Source organism: Mastigoproctus giganteus, chromosome 5 (assembly GCF_048544385.1).
Source record: "Mastigoproctus giganteus isolate SK-2022 chromosome 5, ASM4854438v1, whole genome shotgun sequence".
Classification (NCBI taxonomy): domain Eukaryota; kingdom Metazoa; phylum Arthropoda; class Arachnida; order Uropygi; family Thelyphonidae; genus Mastigoproctus; species Mastigoproctus giganteus.
Window position 1 is genome coordinate 146,868,370 of NC_143579.1, and position 23,655 is coordinate 146,892,024.

At 37.4% G+C, this 23,655-nt stretch overlaps 1 protein-coding gene across 1 annotated transcript in view; it reads left to right on the forward strand.

The window, feature by feature from the left end:
- mRpS26 (mitochondrial ribosomal protein S26) overlaps positions 1–23,655 on the forward strand; it is a 52,184-nt gene that overhangs the window by 17,892 nt on the left and 10,637 nt on the right. The window contains exon 3 of the mRNA XM_090374679.1: positions 3,683–3,806. Coding sequence (XP_090230805.1) covers positions 3,683–3,806 — 124 coding nt within the window. The remainder of the gene's footprint in view (positions 1–3,682; positions 3,807–23,655) is intronic.

Genomic DNA, 23,655 nt, shown 5'->3' on the forward strand with positions numbered 1-23,655 from the left:
GTATGTGATGAAAGAAAGCAAGTGTATGAGCTTATGTAGCATCAGCCAAAAAAAAAAAAAAAATTCACACAACCATTCCCTCTAAAAGTTTGCCTAGTTTCTCCTTGAATTTATTTAAGCTATGAACTTCCACAACAACAGTTGGAAGTTTGTTCCAGCAATTAACCACCAGCTGGATAAAGGCAAATTTCTGCACATCTATTCTACAACTGTCTTTCCTCAATTTGAATATATGCCCTCTTAGGTTCGTAATTTGACAAGCAGAAGAATCCCATCAGAATTCAGTGTGCTCAACCCATTCAATGCCTTATACACCTCAATCAGATCACCTTGCAGGTGCCTAGTCTCCAGCTGCTTCAATTTGCAGAACTTAAGAATCTCTTGGTAAGAGGACCTCTTCGTTCCCCTCACCATTCTTGTTGCCCTTCTCTGTACACGCTCAAGCAAATCTACATCCTTACTAAAATGAGGCCTCCAAACCTGTACGCAGTACTCAAGGTGCGGCCTGACCATTGCCTTGTACAAAGCGATAATCACCTCCTTTTCCCTGCTAACAAAATACCTGTTTATCATTGACAAAACCCCATGACCTGCTCTTGCAGCCTCTTTTTCCTGCATTTCTCAGAAAACTTCATATCTGACTGCACAATTACTCCCAGGTCTTTTTCATTTTCTACCACCCTAAGTGTAGTACCACACAGTTGGTACGTTCCTCTGGGGTTACTTCTACCCATATGCAGTACTTTGCATTTGTCAATGTTAAACTTCTGTTGCCACTTCTCAGCCCATTTGCCCAAATTTTCTAGATCCTGTTGCAGTAGCACACTGCCATTACTGTCATTAACAACCCTGCTAACCTTTGTGTCATCTTCAAACTTTGACACTAAGCTTGATATGCCTTCATCAATATCATTGATACAACAACAGTGGGCCCAACACCAAACCATGTGGGACTCCACTAATAACATTAGGCCGCGAAGAGCAGCATCCGTTGATTACCACTCTCTGTCTTCTCTCACTCAGCCACCCTTTTATCCATTGTAGCAACTTACCCTTAATACCATTCTGATCCAATTTGTATAGTAGTCTTCCCTCTGCAACAGTGTCAAAAGCTTTCCTGAAATCTAAGTATACGATATCAAAATTATTTTTTGCATCCAGTTCCTTTGTAATCACATCTTAGAATCCAATAAAATTTGTCAGACAAGACTTTCCCTTAACAAACCCATGCTGTGTCTGAATTATTTCTGCAGTCTTGTCTAGATGATCCTGCAATGCATCTTTAACCAGTGACTCCATTATTTTACCCAGAACAGAAGTTAAAAACTAACCGGTCTGTAATTACTCGTGTCACCCTGTGATCCCCCATTGTGAATTGGGGATACATTTGCACATCTCCAGTCCATGGGGATTTCACCCGAATCCAGGGATGTTCTCATGATTAAGGCTATGGGTTTGCTTAGTTCGTTTGCTGCTCCTTTAATACTGGATAGATCCCATCCGCCCTGAGGTGCCTTTATTATGTTTAACTTCAATTTCTCCTCCACTAAGTGATGGAGGCATGGAAACATTTTTTAGTTACTATATCAGAATCATAGCTTTATTGCTAAAACCGTCAACGTTAAATGCGTGTAGGAAAAATGTATTGCCAGAGTCAGCCATTCGTTCAGGAAACATGGTCGAACAGGCAGAAACCAGAATTGGCACGATAGTAGATCTTGCTAGTAGGAGGTGGCAGATATTGATGATATGACTACTGAAGACATTCAAGTGTTATTGTTAGAAAAAGAGGCTGGTGAAACAGATTTGATGGAAATGGTATTGGTGGTAAACCAAATCAATTCAGAGGATGATAGCCCAGATGAAAATTCTGAAGTTCCAAATTTTACACTAAAAAGCATACAGGAAGGTATAAGATTCTAATTTCTCAGCCGAGCACTTAGAATCTTATTTTTAGAATGCAGATCCTTTGACTGAAAGGATCACGAAGTTCAAAAGGGAGCTTCAAAAATTCTTAGCTCCATGCCATGAAATTTACAAAGATCTATCAAGCAAAAGCAAACAAACACAGATTACTGATTTTTTAAAGAGACCAGAAGATACACAAAATCTAGATGCTGCACAAGTAAGTTCAGGTGAAGATATTCTGCAACAGAGAAAACATTTTCATTTGATTGTGCATCACAGCAATGAAGGAAGACAATTAAATGAGTGTACATTATCTATCAGACATATATATGTTACAGTTTGTAAAAATTTGTTCAATTATTACTATTTTTAATAAAAATTAAGTTTCTGATAGTTATTAAAAAAATGGTATATTTTTGTTACCTTTTGGAACATAACCCCTATTTTGTACTGGTTCTTAGCCTCCATATAACACAGTTTTGCACTACACAAGATTTTATAGGAACCTGACTACTGTGTTATACAAGGGTTATACGGGTATATGCCATATACCATCTGGAATTCGATTAATAAACCTGATATGCACAGTATACTCTGTCTGCTTTTTTGTAATATTCATAGAGTATAACTTCTGCTAATTTTACAACTACAGCACTCGTGTTGAGTCCGAAATGTTTTCACCAGTCTGAATAAGATTTATCCTCCTACATTAAATTAGCCTTATATACCAGGAATCTAATAAAATATTTGCATTTTTTTTTCTATTATTTTTTATGTAACTTTAACCTCCCACTATCCCTTAGCAGTGGGAGACCACACCTGAGAGGCATACTCCAATACAGGCAGAATAACTATTTAATAAACTTTAACTAGAGATCTGAGATCATTAAACCTTTTTACTGTTCTTTTGAGAAGTCCTAATATTTTGAAAGCTTTAACTATTATGAATTGATATGGTTTCTATAATGTCATTCCTGTGGATAATAGGTTGTCCTGCAACTGTAATTGTATTCTGTTAATTTTTTTTATGATAATCAGTAAAAGAAACCATTTCTCTGGGTTAATTGTAATGCCATTATCCAGGACCCACTGGTTAATTTAATTTATGGATATTTCAAGTATAAGGCTGTCTTGAGAATCAGTAGTAGTCTTGTAAATTTTAATTTCATCAGCATATACTAGTAAATATGATTTGACATTATGTATATTCACTTTGATATTATTAATAAATATCCCAAATAGTGGAGGCCCAGGGCAGTACGCTGAGAGACCCCCCTCTTTTAATAGGAAAGGTATTAGAATGAATTTTATTGTATTTAATTATCATTCGGTCATTCTTACCTTCTGACTCTCACAAATGGTTGTTTGCCATGTTGATTATCCAGTTTCTGACAACCCTGATTTGGCCCCTTTCAAAGTCTGTAAGGTGTACATAATATTGCCTTGTGTGATAAAGGCATTACACACTCTCTGACAGTTGTTCACTCACTGTTTTGTTTGTCTGCTAACACTTACACGCATTTTTAAAGTACCTCAGATTTAATATGTTGGTGGTAACTGGCATATTATTGGATGATTACTGCACCAATCAGCTTCACATGCTTGGTTAATATCTATACATCATATATTGTTAGGCATGCAGATTTTCAGGTAATTTTAGTGATGAGCAGTGCAGTTCCATAATGTGAAAATTTTTTTCCCTTCCAATTTAAAATATTGGACTTGTGCTTTTAAAATGATGGAACACTAATTTTTTGACATACTGTATTTATAGAGAAGCTTGCACCAGACATGAATTCATGAAAAAGCAAGAACTCCTTCTTATTTCAGAAGATGAAATGAAAGAATATATAAAGTTTCAAAAAGAGAGTATTGAGCAGTTGGTGCAGCAAGCAAAGGCAAGTTGAAATCTTTTTAATGATTTTTATAGCACCTCAGTTAACAGTGATTTCATTTTTTGTTTTTGATTGAGTTAAGTCACAATCTTATTGATTTTGAAATCTAAACCATTCTGTATTATTCAATTACACACTAACTCTGTTTAAGAAGTAATTTATTAATTTAATCTAAAAGAGCTACTGATTCATTATTTTTGTCTTGTATTATCATTATATCTGACAATTTCATGTTTATGTACATTTTTCACAATCTCCAGCATCATATTATCCTATTAGTAATGTAGTTTTTTGCATTACTAAACTTGTCCTTTTTTTATGTGTGTATAATATATCATGTTGAGTATTTCTATGCTAACTTTTTAAATTAGGCATCATGTTATGTGTAATTTTAATGAGTCAGTGCTCCATGTTTTTTTTCAGATCCTAAAAACAAATGGTAGTCCCTGAAGATACTACCATTACATTAGGCATATATTGCTTTATGAATTTAAGAAAGGGTGTGCCCTGTTTTTTGAGTGAGGTGTCCCATTGTTTCAACAAAGATGAAATGGAATGCCAAATAGTTTAGTTATTTTCCTACTGTAGTTTTATTTAAAAGTTACATGGAAATTTTATGTTACACATACATTTTCTAAATGGTGCTTCTTTTCAGTTCTGTTAGATGTTGGTCAAGGTGCTTGCTCAGCATGAAATCATGGTTGACACTGTTGGGACTAAAACAGTTATCTCTTATATCTGTAACATTCAGTTTTATGAGTAAGAGGATAACATTTCAGATTAACAATATTTAAAGAAAGCAGTCATAATAAAAATGTTTACTGATTCGGCTTTGTTCCCAATATACCTGAATTTGTAATGCACAATAGCAATGTTAAAGCATTTTCTAAGTGGTGCTTCTTTTTAGATAGGTCTAAATAGGTCAAGGTGCTTGCTCAGCATGAAATCATTGTTGACACTGTTGGGACTAAAACAGTTAGTTATCTCTTATATCTGTAACATTCAGTTTTATAAGTAAGAGGATAACATTTCAGATTAACAATACTTAAAGAAAGCAGTCATAATAAAAATATTTACTGATTCGGGATTGTTCCGAATAGACATGAATTTGTAATGCACAATAGCAATGTTAAAACAGAGTTAGCTGTACGTTTCTAAAATAACTTGTTTGAAATTTGCCTGCACACAGCATATTTAAATGCTGATTTTTATATTTTAAAATCTGTCACCCTGAAAATGTCTGGGTTTGAATCCCGTCAAAATCCCAAGAAAAATTAATAGGAAATTTTTACATAGCAGACTGCAGTCATAAAAAACATTCAAGATCTGTATGTTGAAGAAGTACAGGTAGGCCCCACTTTACAACACTTTAATTTACACCATTTCACATTACCCTTATCAAAATAATAATGAAAAAAAAAAAAAAAAAACCCCATATGTGTGCACCCTGTACGCACAAAAGATGTTTTATGTGAAAACATCTTTGACAAAAATCAGAACTGTTTTAAAATTGAACAGCTAGAACAGTCGTGAACAATGTAATATTTTATGCGCATGCCAGCTACTTACTCTACTGAATCAACATTAGTGACATTAGCATCATACGTCAGTTCAAAATTAACGATGTAATGTTTTTTTATGCACAAGCCCGCTACTTACTCTACTGAATCAACGGAAGAGGCTAGCAAAATCCAAGCCAATAGCCTAATTACCCATCTGATTGTAGCCATTTGTTGAAAAGTATGATTGCAAAAATATAAGTATTTGTATTGTTGCAATCTGCAATTTCATTACATTCCATTGTTAGGTGCGCCATAGATGTTTTTATATCAATAATTTTCTGAGCAGTAAAAGGGACTGAATGCTACACTGGTAGCATTCAGTTTTTTGTTCAACCTTTGTGTTCAACGATACTGGAGTCAAATGCAGAGTGTTGTCGAGAGTATTAGGCAAGCCAACGTAACAAAATAAAGTTATAATGAGTATGCTAGAACGACAGACTATCAAGATTGTGTAAAAGACAAACAGAAAATCAGGAATTAGATTTAGCAGTGCCTTCAACCACCAATGCTGCTCCATCTAACAATGATGTACCCGAAGTGACTATTAATTATGTACAACGAAACATTTCTCCAATTGCAGAGCAAATGAGTTTAAATGATCAAGCTCCTTTTCTTTATACTAACTACTATTTACATAACGCACATCAAAAGTTTGAAAGGATATTTATGAAAAATGATTTCTGTTCTGTGTGGTACGTTTGCGATTATCTATGGTTCGAAAACAACACAAAGAAACCAGCTGCTAAAGATGCACCAGTGATATGCACTGCATTTCCCAATGTTGATGTCGATGGGATCCTTTTGTGTAATAGCTACAGAGGATCACTTAAGAACAACACCATTCCAGCGCTATCTAAGTCAAATGGCTTCGTCCGCTATCTAAGTCTAACGAAAAGTCTATCCAGAAATTCCATCGCATTTATGAAGTTGGATTTAGTGACAGAGAGGTTGATTTCTCCTCACTTTACTGTTCATGCAAATAAAGCGCCCGAGACACGCATACAGACAATATGGCATTCTGGGTCAGGTGATCAATGTGTCTCTCTTTCAGTCAACACGATGGTCCATCACTTGCCAAGGGAGATTGACTGAAACAGGCACATTGATCACTTGGCTCAGAATGCTGTATTGCCTCTATGTGTGTTTCAAGACACTTTATTTATGCATATAAAATGCAAAAAAATGCGCAAGTCCAGCTATTTGATCAGGTTAGTAAGAAAGTGAGTGGTTAAAGCGTGGCTTCAATATTTGGTCGACATGCCTGTTTATTGAATGTATTAAATCGCAATAGACAGTTAGTGTTTGGCAACAGTCGCATAGAAATTAATTTGGCTAAAGACGACATAAGCGAAGCTGTTCCGATCAAGGACAGTCTCATTGCCCAACAGCAAATGTTATGGAGCGATGATAAATATCTTAATTGCCCCAGGAGAAACTAACATACCACAGAGCTTACTGCTTGATGAGCATGCAGATTTTCTCAGCATTTATCCAGGACAATTCAGAACGTTCAGAGAGAGAGAGAGAGAGAGAAAATGTGACTCCGTTCATGATCGTAGCGGGTGAGCTCAGACGATCTGACTGACACGGTCTTACTTCATATCATCTCCTTTACGTAGCAGTGAAGATAATGAGATTGAGAACGAGAGACTCTTTGATGGTGGCTTTAAAATGCCTAGGTAAAGATATAAAAACTGACCCGCGAGCAAGTTGAATCCAAAAAATACATTAACAGCTGTATCGAAAACAATTTCCCCTTCCTAAGGACAATTCCAAACTCTGCCTAATACTGTACTCAACATGATCTATTCACTACGATTAGATAACTCGTAATACTGCCTAATACTGTACTCAACACGATCTATTCACTACGATTAGATAACTCGTAAGCCTACAATGTTCTTGACTGAGTGCCAATGAAATCGGGTGGCCATGCTTGCTTCAACTATTGTACAAGTTACAGAATAAGGGGCACGATATTAGTGCCCCCGAGTGCCAAGCGAGTGATCAAAGCGAATCTAAAAGAAAATTTCAAATGTTTATTTACTAAGTTATTTATTTTCTGCTCTTCAAAATAAAGTAGTAATCTTTTCAAAAAGAAAGGAAAGGTACCTTTCTTCTTCTTGTATATAGAACTAACCTACATAACACACTAACCACTAATCTCTAATTGCTTGGTCACTGGTGGCACCGCTTCTCTCTCCACGTGGCGGGGCTGGTAACCTGGAGGAAAAGTTATCCTCCAGGGGTAAAAGGAGCAACCATGGATTACGACAACTATCCAGCACTTGAGCCTAGGTGGTCATGTCATGACCTAAATGAACCCGAACGTGATGAATCACAATCTAAGACGCTATGCAAAAATGAGAATCAGCAAGAATATCCAACATTCCTCACATTACATTCTCTTTCTGCAAAACCTGTGAGTGCACTTTCACCATTTCTAATCCAGAAATGTTTGGAAAGTGTGGCTGGTTCACTGAAAATGGTGAAAAGACTCCGATCTGGAAATCTGCTAGTCGAAACAGCTAAGCACCAGCATTCTCAGGCCCTACTGAAATTGTCAACTTTTGGTGGAATACCCATACAGGTCACCCCTCATGCTACATTAAATAGTTCCAAAGGAGTAATAGCAGAGTGGGACCTGATGAATGTCATCGAAGATGAGATAGTGGAAGAACTACAAGATCAAAAAGTAGTTCAAGCAAAGCGGATAAAGATTAAAAAAGATGGTGAACTTGTTCCCCACTATGAACAATATTCTCACATTTAGTACACCAACCTTGCCATCATGTGTCAAAGCTGGATACCTTAATTGCCGAATACGTCCCTACATTCCCAACCCATCAGATGTATCAAAAGTTTGGACACTCGCAAACAGTGTGTTGAGGAGACACCATCTGCCCGAACTGGGGCTCCAAAGCTCATACACAAACGTACTGCAGTGCAGAAATGCCACAATGCCCAAATTGTAAAGGCCAGCATCCAGCGTACTCAAAAGCATATGAATCTGGAGAGTAGGAAAAGAGATTCAAAAATACAAAGTTGAACAAAAGGTCACCTACCTTTTGTTCACCTACCTAGCTAGGAAGAAAGTTATGCTCAGTATGCCAAAAATTACCTATACTGCAGCAGCCAAAAAATACCAGTCAGCTGCAACACAAACGGAAGTCACGGTACTTCCATCCATCTCAATTGCCTATTGGGCTTGATCAGTGCTATCGTCCCCACAGCAGCCACCTACAAAACAGTGTAAAGTGACGTGCTAGCAATACTCCACTAACAGTCCCACCAACTGCAACCGATACTCTGCCAGAAACTATTAAATTGAAAGCATCAGCCCCAAATATTGCAGACCAACCATGCTCAGGAAATATGGACATTGATGCTGGTACCCTGCAGGATGAAACAATCTTAGATTTACATGCAGAAGGTGATATGGACATTGGGCACCCTAACTTCCCAAAAAAAAAAAAAGATGAAACTAGAACGATACAAGCAGACTGGATATAAAAAGCAGACAGAACCATACACAATCTCTAAAACTAAATAAAGCAGAATATTATACAGTGGAACTGTAGAGGTCTACGAAGCAATATTTTTGATATTTATGACCTAATCAAACAACACAGTCCAATAAGCCTCTGCTTGCAAGAAACCAATCTAACCCCACAGGTGATCCAGTGATTAAAAATTATAGTATCTATCAACAAGACAGAAGCAATACTAACTCAACAAGAGGAGGTGTAGCCATACTTGTTGACAACAAAATTCCTACAAACCAGATCCCGCTGCAGACCACATTAGAGGCTGTAGCGGTACTTATTGTTTTGAATTTTACTTTAACCATAGTCTCTGTGTACCTTTCCCCAAACAACAAATTCACTGCAAAAGAACTGGAAGACCTTATAAAGCAGCTTCCATTTCCTTTCATTCTGCTAGGAGATTTTAGTGGGCACCAAACTATGTGGGGATCTCCCCAGATAGACAAATGAGGAAAACTTATTGAAACAGTTCCTGACAGCCAGAATCTCATATTATTAAACACTGGTGCTGGCACTTATATTCACTTTCCCACCAGAGTATCTACTGTCATAGACTTAACAATATGTTCCCCAAAATGATTCATCAGTATTCAGTGGTTAATTTCAAGTAACCCATTGAACAGTGACTATTACCCAATTATTTGCAAATTGCAAACAAACAGAACCACACATATAGCCAGCTGCATAAAATGGAAATTTTCAAAAAGGCAGATTGGAACAAGTTCACCGATTCAATTTCCTTTGATGATGAAGTCATCAAAAGCCAGTCCTTAGATGAAGTTACTGACCACATTACTGCACAGATAATAACAGCTGCAACCCATGCTATACCAAGAATCACAGTTGGTCCTCACAGACATGCCAATATCTGGTGGAATGATGCATGCCGTGATGCCAAAAAAAGAAAAGAATAAAGCATGGAATCGATTTCACAAGAACCCAACAACTGACAACCTGGTTAATTTTAAGAAACTTAAAGCTAAGGCACATTATGTGCAGAAAAAAGCGAAAAAATACTCTGGGATCTGGTTTGCTTCCACTATTACTAAAAATACAGACAGTAGAAAAATCTGGAATAAAATCAAAAGCTGAATGGTAAATCTTTCCCTGAATCAATGCCCATTATAAGTTGAAAAGGTAAAGACTTCTCCTCTCCATTAGAAATTGCAAATGCCCTGGTGGATTGCTTTTCTCAAATGTAGTAATGATGAAAAATGTGGTAATGACCTGCATAGCCTTGTAACGCGACTGCAAGAAGAAGATCCCTTTCCAAAACAAAAAATTTACAATCATCCAAACAGCGAGATGAATGAGGATCTAAAGCTAGCCATGCTCAACCGACTCAGCGCAATTGCAAAGAAACACGAAAACTTGATGACCAACGAGGACTTCTGCAACTTAACGAGAAAGGCCAATGGCAAGCAGAAGATTCTATTCATACGTGTAGTTTGGAGTCTGGGCCACCTCTGGACAAAAGTATGAAGTGTACAATTCACTAAAAAGGGTCTGGGTCGCTCATACCTTCTTATTAGAGTGCCAGAAAATAGGAAGTCAAGCCTTCACAGTGCCCTTAATAACATGTGGATTCTCTAAATGGTACACCAAAGTCGGCTTTAACTTAAAAGTGCCTGATGCATTACAGCCCAGAAGTAATGTAAGCCGATCTTTTCCAGCCTTGTAACCAGGGGCAGACCTCTCTTCACAGGCTATGTACATCCTACCAGGCTTCTTCCAGTATGTCCCCATTTCATCAACATTAAAGACCAAGTATGGGGTGTAGCAGCCTTCATCCATTAACTTTTGGAATATGGGAGAATATTCCTCAGCACTTGCAGTTACAGTGTTGGTGCTGGCACTGGCCACCTCAGTGTTGTTGCTGGCCACCTCACCAGTAGTTTTTACATTGTGAATTCTGGTTCGGTTTTTGAACCAGGAAAGCCAGCCCCTGCTAGCTGAAAATGATTCAATTCCTCCCAATTCCTCATTAATTTCATTGAACAAGTTCCTAGCTTTGTCCATAACCACTGCCTGTGTTGCAGGAATGTTATTTTGGATCATATTGTCTATCCACAGCACTAATAACTTCTCTATCTTCTCCATTGTCTCACTCTTTGAATAAGTTGTTCTAGAAACACTTATATTAACAATTCCTGTATGTGACTGCTTGATCTCAGCATTATTCATAATGGTCATAACAATAGAATGTGCTAAATTTAAGGTCTTGCACACCTTTGAATGCTGCTCACTAATTCCATACAACGAATAATGTCTATTTTCCCTTCACTCATTAGAGATTTGCTGTTTTTTAACATGTGCAGTCACAGGTTCACTACTATGTCTAGAAGACATGGTTGCACAATTTATTTAAAATAATAAGGCACTAATGAACACAGGAAATTATTAAAATTTAAGGCACAGTTCACAACACGTGCACACTGGCGGACGAGGAGAAAGCAACTGACATCAACACTAGCACCATCTATGTACCCACATCCTGTGCTGCCTTTACGCTTGTGTTTTCATATTTTCTTTTTATATTTGTTTTTGATGTGTAAACAGCTTTGGTGGCACCTACTAAATTTTGGAAGGTAGTAAAACCTATCTCACAATTTTGCGACGCGGAAATGACGTCATTTGATTTAATTTCCGTTTCATAATAAAGAAAAATGGAGTCAGGAGAGGAGATCACACAAAGTATCATGAGACTACCAGAGGTCCTACAACATCCTTAAGGCCATAAGTAACATTGCTGCAGCCTGGAAAGAAGTGTCGCAATCATGCATGAATGGAGTTTGGATGTGATCATGCAAAGGATCATGGGAGGTGAGCTTACAGATCACCTACTAAATTTCGGATGGTAGTAAAATCAATTAGTCACGATTTTGCAATGCAGAAATGACATCATTTCTGTTTCATAACAAAAAAACTGAGCCGGGAGAGGAGATCATGCAAAGGATCATGGGAGGTGATCGAGGACTAAGAATGTTGTTTTTGTCCTCAACAATGTTCCAGTACATCCAGCCAATCTTGAAGATATCCCTAATGACTAATGACGTTCTGAATATGAAGGTCGTTTATTTGCCACCCAACATCACCTCACTGTTGCAGCCAATGGATCAGGGCATTATTGTTACCTTCAAGGCATACTGTTTACATACGACCTCCAAAGGGATTGTCGAGGCAGTGTAGGCATTTAACTCAGTGACACTGAGGGACTACTGGAGGTCCTACAATGTCCTTAAGGCTATAAGTAACATTGCTGCCTGCAGCCTGGAAAGAAGTGTCGTAATCATGCATGAATGGAGTTCGGAGGAAATTGTGGCCTGATGCAGTGTCTTACTTTCTTGAATTTGAGCCAGTTTCAGCAGTGGCTGAAGATGCCGCTTGGATGGCGGATGCCTTGACAAGGCTGACATTGATGATGTCAGTGAGTTGCTACAAAGCCATGGTGAGCCTCTTTCAAAGGAGACCTGGAAGAGCTGGCTGCACAACTGGCTTTCACAACTGGCTAAACGGGATTCTGAGGAGGAAGAGCAGGAGATTGTGCCAATTAGGACCCTCACCACAAAGACACTTCAATCAGCTTTGGCATAAATACAAACAGGCTGTGAAACTATGTGATAATGGCCCAGACTGTGAACGCAACTCTTCTATCTGTTACCAACATATTGAAGCTTTACTACAATATGTTAGAAGAGAGGAGAGAAATTCAACAGACATCATTGCTGCTGTTCTTTTCTAAGGCCAAAGAACCTGCAGAACCGGTCAACCCTCCATCAGGCCCATCCCATTAATGCCACCCCATTATGCCACTGTCAAAGAACATCAGTGGTGCTGCAGACAGTGGTGTTACTACATACTCTAAAGATGGCTCTACAGGAACAAAGTACTAAGTTAAATTTTTATTTTATTATTTATATTTTATCTATAAATATTATTTATATCTCATAATTATAAAATAATCACAAAAATTGTGTGCAAAATTACAAAACTTTCAAAATTATAAAATTACAAAAAGAGAGAGGAGGCAGGCATAACGTGAGCATGTTTTACCTTTCAAGCATTGTTGCCAGAATTAACTGTCCAGCTGATAAGCATGCTACTGTGAAAGCTGAGGGCTGTGGAGATTTAGAAGCGGTTTTTCCCAACACATCACAAAATTTCTCTGCAGCTGCAGAATCATGCAAAGGATCATGGGAGGATCAAAGGATCGGCACTGACGACTTCACTGCATACTTTAATGTTTTGAAAACCAGCATGATGCTTGATACTTATCCTTTAATATCTTCATAAATACTTGCTTTTGCATGAATGGCCATTGGACTCTCGGTGTACCCAGACCGAGTACACTCATAAACACGACCAGGTAGCCAGGATAATACATCAGAAGCTAGTGAGGAAATACCATACGAGGAAATACTGAACCATCCGTTTATCCATAACACTAACTTGTCCCTAATGCTAAATTGCTCCAATTTATACAGCAGTCTTTCATGTACAACAGCATAAAAAGCCTTCCTTAAATACAAGTATATGAAGTCAAAATTATTTTTTTTTTGTTCAGTTCTTTGGTCACTGCATCATAGTAAAATATCAGATTGGTAAGAACAGGCCGCTCCTTGACAGATTCATGCTCTGATTGCAGTATAATTGCAGGCCTGTCAAAATGGTCCTGCATTGCTTCTTTAATCAGTGATTCCATTATTTTTCCTAGAATTGATATTAAGCTAACAAGTCTGTACTCATGTCTGCTTTTGATTCTCCTTTATTTGTAAAAGAATAAGAGAAGTTTACCTCAGTATGATACGCAGCACACTTCCATATGAGGCGCCTCCGTAGCCAGGTGGGCAGGAGTAGCAGTGCGTAGCACACGCTTCTTGATTAGACCGGAGTTCAAGCCCGTGACCACCAAATACAGAGGATTCGGAAAGGTCAGGGAATGACCACCGCATATCCCCGGAGCAATATGGCCTTAGTTGCTAATGCTCCTAAAAAACCAAATAACAAACAAATAACAAACTTCCATATGATACTCTCCAGAAATTAAAACAAAAACAATTAAAAAATCGAAAATCTTACATTATTTACATTAAGAAATAATTAACAATAATTAAAAATCAAATGAACAGAATTAAAAATCAATTTAACGCAATTAAAAATTAAGTAAAAAATTAATTTAACGAAAAAAATGCAAAACGATTTTCCTTCCTGAAGCTGACAATGCTTTTTCACCGTATGTCGTGATCACAGGAATGAAAATTACCGAATAGGGATGAGCATGGAACTTAAATAGGGATTACTTGTCTTCATGCATGCATGTAAAGGACCATGAGTCGGAGATTAGATATGGCCAGCAAACATTAACAGAATTCTCATGTAATTTAATTTCGACGGTTTCTGCATTTAATAGTTTCGTATAATTATGTTGGACACTAAGTATTTTGGCCTTGTTAAATAAAAAAGTATGTTTTTTATTAACAGCATGAAAGGCTAATCGAGCTCTGACGCTGCTGAACGAGAAGCACGAACTGAGGCCGTTGATCAACATGAAAATTCAGAGTAGAGCTCTGATAAGATGAGTCGCAATCACCACAAGAAATGTTGTATACTAGATCATTTATTTGTGTTGCAAACGAGGAAAGGACTGAGCGATTGTTCAGTATAGTTTATAATTTCCGTATTGGCCTGGCTACAATTTTAAATTCGGTATCTTTAAAGAATCTGTTAAGTTGTTTGTGCCATTGTTCAACGTATGGGACAGAAATAAAATATTTTTTGATATTACTATTGTTGGTCGGTGTATTTTTTTGTATTCTACCTTTAGCTTGTTCTCTAATTCTGTCTATTGTAGCAAGTGGGTAACCCCTGTTTAAGAATCTGCTGGTTAATATTTGTATTTCTGAGCCCAAAGCAGATTCCGTCGTTGAATATTTATAAGCATTGAGAAATTGATTAAAGATAATTGATCTTTTGTAGGTGAACGGGTGATAGCTGTTAATAATGCAGAAGCATACCAGTGTTTGTAGGTTTATGATAGATGTTAATTTGGATTTTATTCACTTCCCGAGTAAGCATGAAATTTAGAAAATTTAATGACTTAGTATCCGTATTCTCCCTCTCCAATGTAAATTTGAGTCTAGAATGAATATTATTAACCGAATGTAAAATGTCTTGGATAGTGCTACTATTGGTAACGACTAGAACATCATCTAAATACCTCCAATAGTATGTGATACAGGGTAGAAGAGGCATCAAATGTATACAGTCAATCGCTGAGAGATAGATCTCCGATATTAGGCCACTCAGGCTTAATGCCAAACCAAAAATTTGTTTGTATACTTTGTCTCGAAAGGTGATATAGTTGGCTTCAACTAAGAGTTTAATTAAGTGAAAAATTTCCTTTATAGGAAGCTTCATATAATTAATTGGTATCGAGTTATTATTTAACATATCCCAAAGAATATCTAATGTGTATTCAACGTTTACATTCGTATTTAAGGAGGTAACATCTAGTGAGAATAATCTATCATTACCATCAAGTCTACAGTCCTTAAGGGTATTAAATAGTGTATTGTTTTTCTTAATCCCAAATTGTATCGCCTGTCTAAATGGTTTTACGATGCTATACACATGTGTGGCCAAGGATGAAAATGCTAAGTTTCTGTAGGAAACAATAGGCCGAATAGGAAATCCAGTCTTATGTAATTTTACCTGACCGAAAAGTGCAGGAATATTGTATGTTCTGGCCTTCAATTCCTTTAACTGAGCCATAGTAATGTCGTTTTTTCGATATGTGGTTAACGTTTTATTATATTGATTGACCAAATTGGTAGATAGTGCCGGGTCTATTTCAATATAAGTGGAGGTATTTGATACAACTTACTCTAACTTATTAATATAATCAGGTTTATTGAGTATTACTACTGTATCTCCTTTATCAGTTGTGCCTCTGTAGCCAGGTAGGAAGGAGCAACAGTGCGTAGCACACGCTTCTTGATTAGACCGGGGTTCGAGCCCGTCACCACCAAATACGGAGGATGCGGAAAGGTTAGGGAATGACCACCACATGTCCCGGAGCAATATGGCCTTAGTTGCTAATGCTCCTAAAAACCAAATAACAAAAACCAAATAACATCCTTTATCAGCTCTCTGAATAATAATGTCTTTATTTTTCTGAAGTTTACATAAAGCTGAACTGCCATGTGTATTCTATTTAGGAAGTCACGTTTCTTTTATGTTATTCACCACCTGGTTAACTTGTTGAATAAATAAATATTTTTGTGGAACATTATGAAGTTAAAATTCAATATCAATTACGCTCTGTTTTTTAATTAGTTTTCGAGGTGGTAAATTGTAATTTAATCCTTTGGATAAAAGTGAAATTTGGTCCATGCGATAGCGTATACAAGGAAAGATTTGTAACCTGTTGATATGTCAGTTCATTGAATGTTGGGCAAGGGAGTGTTCGTGAACTAGCTGAAGTATTCTGCAGAACAGAAGATCATTGTGCGTATGTGGTGGGGGGGTCGTCACACAATTTGTATGCATTTGGTCGCAAGCTCGCGACAATGTGTTAGAACTTGTATGAACTTGTCTTGACCCTCCCAATAATGTATTCAATTTGTTAACGTGGCTGTTTTTTTTGTTTCTGAGGCCTCCTTTATGAATTGGGGATACACAGTAGAACTGGATAAGATGTTATCCATGGGAGTGGAGGTTCAGAATTTTCACGAGGGAAAACTTCTTAGAAGAGAAAATGACCATAAGGGTATGAAATGTTAACTACACAAATAAAATTGAAAAGATACACTTACATAAGTTAAAGATCAATTTTAAGTACTATTTCAGAAACTATAAATATTTTATTCTGCCTATGGGAAACATTTTTAAATTGAGGATTTCTAATTGCTTAACATTCTGTTCATTAATCTCCTTATCCAACTGGAAGTATAAGCTCCTTTGGAGTTTCAACATACCTTAAAAGGTCACAATTACAATAAAACCGAGCAAAAATCCACTAAGTAATTCAGAACTGTTCACAACCATCAGAACTTAACGACATATCCAATTATGGATATTGATGAACACAAATAGCAATATATCACTTCCATTATATCAAAATGTTTATAATAAACATTTCCCCTCTGACTACGGGAAATTTACTAATCAAACAAGTTAGTGTGTAGCATCATTTTAGTTCAGAGTAAATCACTGAAGTTGGTGAATTGCCATGGTTTTTGTTATATCTCATATTTTGAATGCCTTCGCAATGAGTTGCCCTGATATTGAACTACATTCAACAGTGGAGTCTCAAATAGGAAACATTTCACCAGTGGATTCTCAGCAGATACCATCTACCGAGAACAAGTACCGGTAACATTAGTCTTCTCCAGTGGCAAAGCATTACTTATTGGAGATAGTGCAATATCAGGGCTTCTCATTGTGAAGGCGTTCATGATGTAGGATGTAAAAAATGGTGCCATGTCACCTACTTCGGTGGTTTACTACAAACGAAAGTGATGCTATGCACTAACTTGTTCGATTACCAAAATGTTTATATTTTTTAAATATAAAAATAAAGAATTTCTATATTTAAGAAACATTAAGTGGAAAAATGTCATTATAATAATTCACTGTTTATTCTTTATCACATACTTTTTATGCAGGAAAGCATTTTACTGGGAAATCCAAGGATGCTCTTGTAATTGTGGGTAAGGGTTTGTTTACCTCTTTGCTGCATCCCTTAATATAATTGGATAGATTCCCCCCCAGCTGCTTTTTCTATGTCCATCCTCAACAAATTCTCCTCCACTTTCCTTTCATTTATCACAAAGTCATTTAGCTCCTCGTTAGAGTTTGATAAACTTCTGGCATCCCCTTCCCTAAAGAATTCCTCATGTGTGAATGTGAATGCAAAATATCTATTGAATTTGCCCGCAAACTGAGCAGGATCATCAATATTTAACCCATAGACATCAAGTGGCCCAGGTGCCTCCGTAGCCAGGTGGACAGGAGCAACAGTGCGTAGCACACGTTTCTTGATCAGACCGGGGTTCGAGCGCGTGACCACCAAATACAGAAGATGCGGAAAGGTCAGGAAATGACCACCGCATATCCCCGGAGCAATATGGCCATAGTTGCTAATGCTCCTAAAAACCAAATAACAACATCAAGTGGCCCAATGTGATTCAGCCACTTCCTTCTATTGTTAATATAAGCATAGAAGTGTTTTCTGTTTTTATATACATTCTTTGCCAGAGAGACATTTCTCATAATCTGCCGTAGCTTGCCTAACCTCCTTTGTGAATTGATTACAGACTAATTTATATCTACTCTAGGCTTTTGTATCACCTGATAATTTAGCATTAGTAGTGGCATATGATGCAAGAAAGCAAGCTTATGCAGCATCAGCCAAAAAAAAAAAACCGCTCCCATTTCACCCCTCCGTTCATTCCAAATACCTGTCCAGCTCAGCCTTAAATTTATTTAGGCTATCAACTTCCACAACAGAGGATGGAAGTCTGTTCCACCAACCAACTACCCGCTGGCTAAAGGCAAACTTCCGCACATCCATCCTACATCTGTCTTTCCTCAATTTGAATTTATGCCCTCTCAGGTGATTATTCTGAGCAAAAGGAAGAATCCCATCAGCATTGAGCATACTCAAACCATTCAAGGCTTTATACACATCAGCCAGATCACCTCGCAGGTGCCTAGTCTCCAGGCACTGTAATTTGCAAAACTTAGCTTCTCTTCGTAAGAGCGACCCTTTGTTCCATTCACTAAACTTGTTGCCCTTCTCTGTACTCGTTCTAACAGCTCTGCATCCTTCTTAAAATGAGTCCTCCAGACCTGTATACAGTACTTAAGGTGTGGCCTGACCATTGCCTTATACAAAGGAATAATCACCTCCTTATCCCTGCTAGAAAAATTCCTGTATATCATTGACAAGACACCATGAGCCACTCTTGCAGCCTGTCTGCACTGCTCAGAAAACTTCATATCTGCCTGCACAATTACCCTCCAGGTCCTTTTCATTCTCTACCACTGTCAGTGTAGTTCCACAGAGTTGATACGTTGCCCTGGGGTTACTGTTTGCCATATGTAGCACAGGTGACTACCACTTAACGCTGATAATTCTTTCCGGAAAAACAGAGCGCTAAGTGAATCTGCTCTAAGCGAGCGCCGCATTCCCATAAGGTAACATACGTATTTGTAAGTTGCGGTCAGTGCCATGGGATATTTCCTAATCGATAATAAACGGTAGTGAAAAGATGCACAAATGTCGGTCAAACTATTTAATATTCAAATATTTGTACATATAAAATATTCTGCATTACATACGTATATAATTATGTGGTAACTACTTACGTATCAAAATTAAACTTAAAATTCCAATTAAAATCATGAATTTAATTTATTTTATTTAATTGATGAATTTAATCATGAAAAATGTGTCGATTTTGGGTTGGCCCTCTTCTAAATAAACTAAAAGGGGTATTAATTTTAAATCCCCCGCAGCGTTACCACCCAACAATAAAGTCACCCGATTCTTTGCCGATTTGAAACCTGGCATGTTTTTTTTCTTCTTTCAATATGAAACTTCTTTTAGGCATCCGTTTCCACAAAAGTCCTGCTTCATCTATGTTATAAACTTGTTGAGAAGTATAACACAAAATACCCCTCTTCAATAATTTTAACAAGTTCTTTTTTGAAAGTTTCGGTTCCTTGATCTGCACTTGCGGCTTCTCCCAAGATTTTGAATCTATTCAAGCCCTTACCAGTTTTAAATGGTTCCACATTTTTTTTTTTTTTAAGTGAGTTTTCTTCAGATCATCATATTGGCTAATCTCTCTCTCTCTTTTTTTTTTTTTGTAATATTTAACTTAACTGAATTCTGCATTGGATATTATCTTCAATCAAATTAGTTAATGTCTTTCCATTTCAATCCTAATAGTCGGCCTAGCCCTAATTACTTGCAGTGGAACAGCTATCTTTCCCGCTGGTAAAATTAATTCTTTATTTTTTTTATAATTGTTCTTACAGTTAAAATTGCAAGTTCTGAATTATGGCACACATCAGCTTGTCGTTGACCGGAATCAATTCACTTCAAAACGTCTAATTTAATTTTCAAATTCAGTCTTTTTCTTACATTTATAGTCTTCGTACTGCGCCCAGATGTTGTTGCTTATTTCATTCTTATCGGCCATTATTAACTCTTCGAAAATGTAACTGCGTTGGTTGCATTAATTATGATACAATGTTCGAGTAAACTGTCTATTACGCAAGATGTCTAATACTGTACTGAGTGATGACTAGACTTCGGATAAATGCATGTAACATAAATATTACAAGCAATATACTTGATCATTTTTTAAAATGTTGATCTCGGAACTACGTAACAAGTCACTGTTCTGCAATTAAATTAGTGTGCGAGAACATTTCACTGAGCGTGGGAAATGTTTAAATGCTGTTTTGCTGTTCATTTTCAAGCTATCGATGCCATCAAATGAAACGATTTCGTTAAATTCTTTAGAGGCCGCCTTAGCCTAGTGGTCACGCATGCGGGTGCATAAGTACACGTGCCTCGAGTGACCGGGGTTCAAGCCCGTTACTGCTGAATATGGTGCTGTTTCTTGTATTCTGTCTATCTTGTGAACTCCTCTGACCATTTGGCCGTCCCGGATTATAAACAGATAATTTATTTTTTATTTATTTAAATATGCCAAAAATGCAATCTGTAAAAGAGCTTTATAGTGATCTGTGACAGTGTTATGGTCAGATATGGGTTATAATATAAGAACAGCGTTATAGTGAATCAACGTAAAGCGAACCGCGTTATAACGGGGGCCTGCTGTACTTTACATTTGTCAATATTAAACTTCATTTGCCACCTCTCAGCCCATCTGCTCAACCTTTCCAGATCCTGTTGCAGCAGCATAGCGTCAGTAGTGTCCTTAACAACCCTGCCAACCTTTGTATCATCTGCAAGCTTGGACATTAAGCTTGATATACCATCATCAATATCATTTATAAATACAGAAAACAACAATGGACCCAACATTGAACCCTAAGGGACTCCGCTAATAACATTAGTCCCCGAGGAGCATTGTCCATTGATTACCACTCTGTCTTCTCGCCCTCAACCATCCCTTTACCCATAGCAGCAATTTGCCTCCAATGCCACACTACTCCAATTTGTGCAGCAGTCTTCCATTTGCAACAGTATCAAAAGCCTTTCTAAGATCCAAATATATAATATCAAAGTTATTCCCTGCATCCAGTTCTTTTGTGACTGCATCATAGTATCCAATCAAATTGGTCAGGCAAGACTTTCCCGTAACAAAGCTATAACTGAAGTCTTGTTTAGATGATCCTGCAGTGCTTCTTTAACCAGTGCCTCCATTAATTTTCCAGGAACAGAAGTCAGACTCACAGGTCTATAATTACTTGTGTCAGTCTTTGATCCTCCTTTGTGAATTGGGGTCACAATTGCATATCTCCAGTCTATGGGTACCTCCCTTGAGTCCAAAGAAGCTCTCATTATGGCTAAGGGTTTGCTTACTTCCTTTGCTGCCTCCTTTAATATAACTGGATAGATCCCATCCACCCCGGGTGCCTTTTTTATGTTTATCCTCAACAATTTCTCCTCCACTTTCCTCTCAGTTATTACAAAATCATCTAGCTCACTGCCAGAGTTTACTTGACCTCTGGCATTTCCCTTCCTGAATAACTCCTCATGTGTGAATGCAGATGCAAAATACTCGTTTAGTTTGTTAGCCACCTGAACAGGATCCTCAACTGTTGAACCATCAATATCCAGCGGACCAATCTGATTCATCCCTTTCCTTTAGAGTTTACATAAGTAAAGAACTCTTTGCTGTTTTTCTTTGCATCCTTTGCCAAAGATTTCTCGTAATCTGCCTTTGCCTGCCTAATCTCCTTTTTGACTTGGTTACAGACCAGCTTATATCTATCATAGGCTTCCATGTCACCCATTAATTTATACCTATCCCATTATTCTCTGCCATATGTCTCATTAGTTCGTCTGACATCAATTTAGGCCTAAACCTTGAACAATATTTCTTAGTTGGTATGTAAAACCTAGTAGCTTCCAAGATAAGTTCTTTGAATGCCTCTCATTTTGAATTTGCTGTTGGTAACATCATCAGTTGGTCACACCGTATAGAAATTAAATACTGTCTCAGACCACCGTAGTTGCATTTACGAAAGCAAAAACCCTTCCCTTTACCCCCGATGGTAGTTACCTCTTTGAGTAAATCCCACTTCAGCACCCTATGATCACTGCCACCTAGTGGTTCCTTTATCTACAGATTTTTAATGCATGAAGAATCGCTACTGATAATCAAATGAAGAGTATTACTCCCTCTAGTTGCCTCCCGAACATGCTGATGTAGAAAACAATCATCCAATAAATCCACAAAAGCTTTGCTAGTGTATGAGTGACCAACCCACAAATTCCAGTCAATATCTGGGAAATTAAAATCCCCCATTATAAGACTCTCTCATTTACTGGCCCACTCTATTTCCCTGTACAGTTTCTTGTTATACTCATCAGAGTCATTAGGCCTATAGCACACTCCTACTCTCAATTTTGATCTCGCAATGCTTATGTCACACCAAACTGACTCTACACTGCACTGTCCAGCAATGTCGACTGGCTTTACTTCCTTGGATTTTATGTGTTTCTTAACTAATAGCATAACCCCTCCTCTCTTCCTATCCTGTCTATCTTTTCTGTACACATTGTACTCCCCAAATTCCAGTTCTGCATTCCTTATATTTGTGTGACACTACGTCTCTGATATCCCAACAATATCTGCCTTTGATGTTTTGAGCAATACCTCAAATTCATCAAATTTATTTACCAAACTCCTAAATTTACCAAAATTTATTTACCAAACATGACCTACAGCAAGCCCTGAAATCCCAGTCACCTTGCTTTCCAGGTTGCTGCATGTACCAATAATAGCAATGCAAAATTCACTTTCACCTCTGCCTATGGCTCTAGTTAAACTATTAGTCTGTGTATACCCCCAAGCTAGCAGTTTTCCACCCCACATATCACTGCTTTATAGCATCAGCAAATATTCTTGCTTCCCTTCTATTCAAGTGTATAAAAACAATCTCTCCTGTTATCAAGCACAGACTACGCTGAGAAAAATTGTACCCATGAGCCTTGCACATTCTCTCCAGTACTGAATTGAATGACTAGGCTCTCAACATAATATGTTGATTATATCATACTCCCTTGAGTATATTGACTCAACTCCCTTGAGTTGAGTATATTATACTCCCTTCTATAGTGTCTGAGTTGAGTATATTATACTCCCTTCTATAGTGTCTGAGCAGAATTGTAGACACTTCCAAATTCCATCCTAACTCACAACTTTTGCCAACATTGCCCTGTACTTGTTAAGTTCTCAGATCTCTTAATATCTTTAGTATCAATATGTTCAACAATATCACATTTTATGCCATTAAGTTATTTGTTTTTTATATGATTGAAGAGGAAGTGGAAACACATTTTACCATAGTAACATAAAAACCCACAGAATTCCAGCTATTGGTATTATCACAAATTGAATGAGATCGAGTTTACTACCCATTTATAATAGATCGCATTAACAGAACAGCCGAGTAAACAGGAAACTGCAAATTATTTTTATTTTTTTCTTGGTTGTGACCTCCAGAAATGTGCTTTAGAAAAATATCACAAAGGCA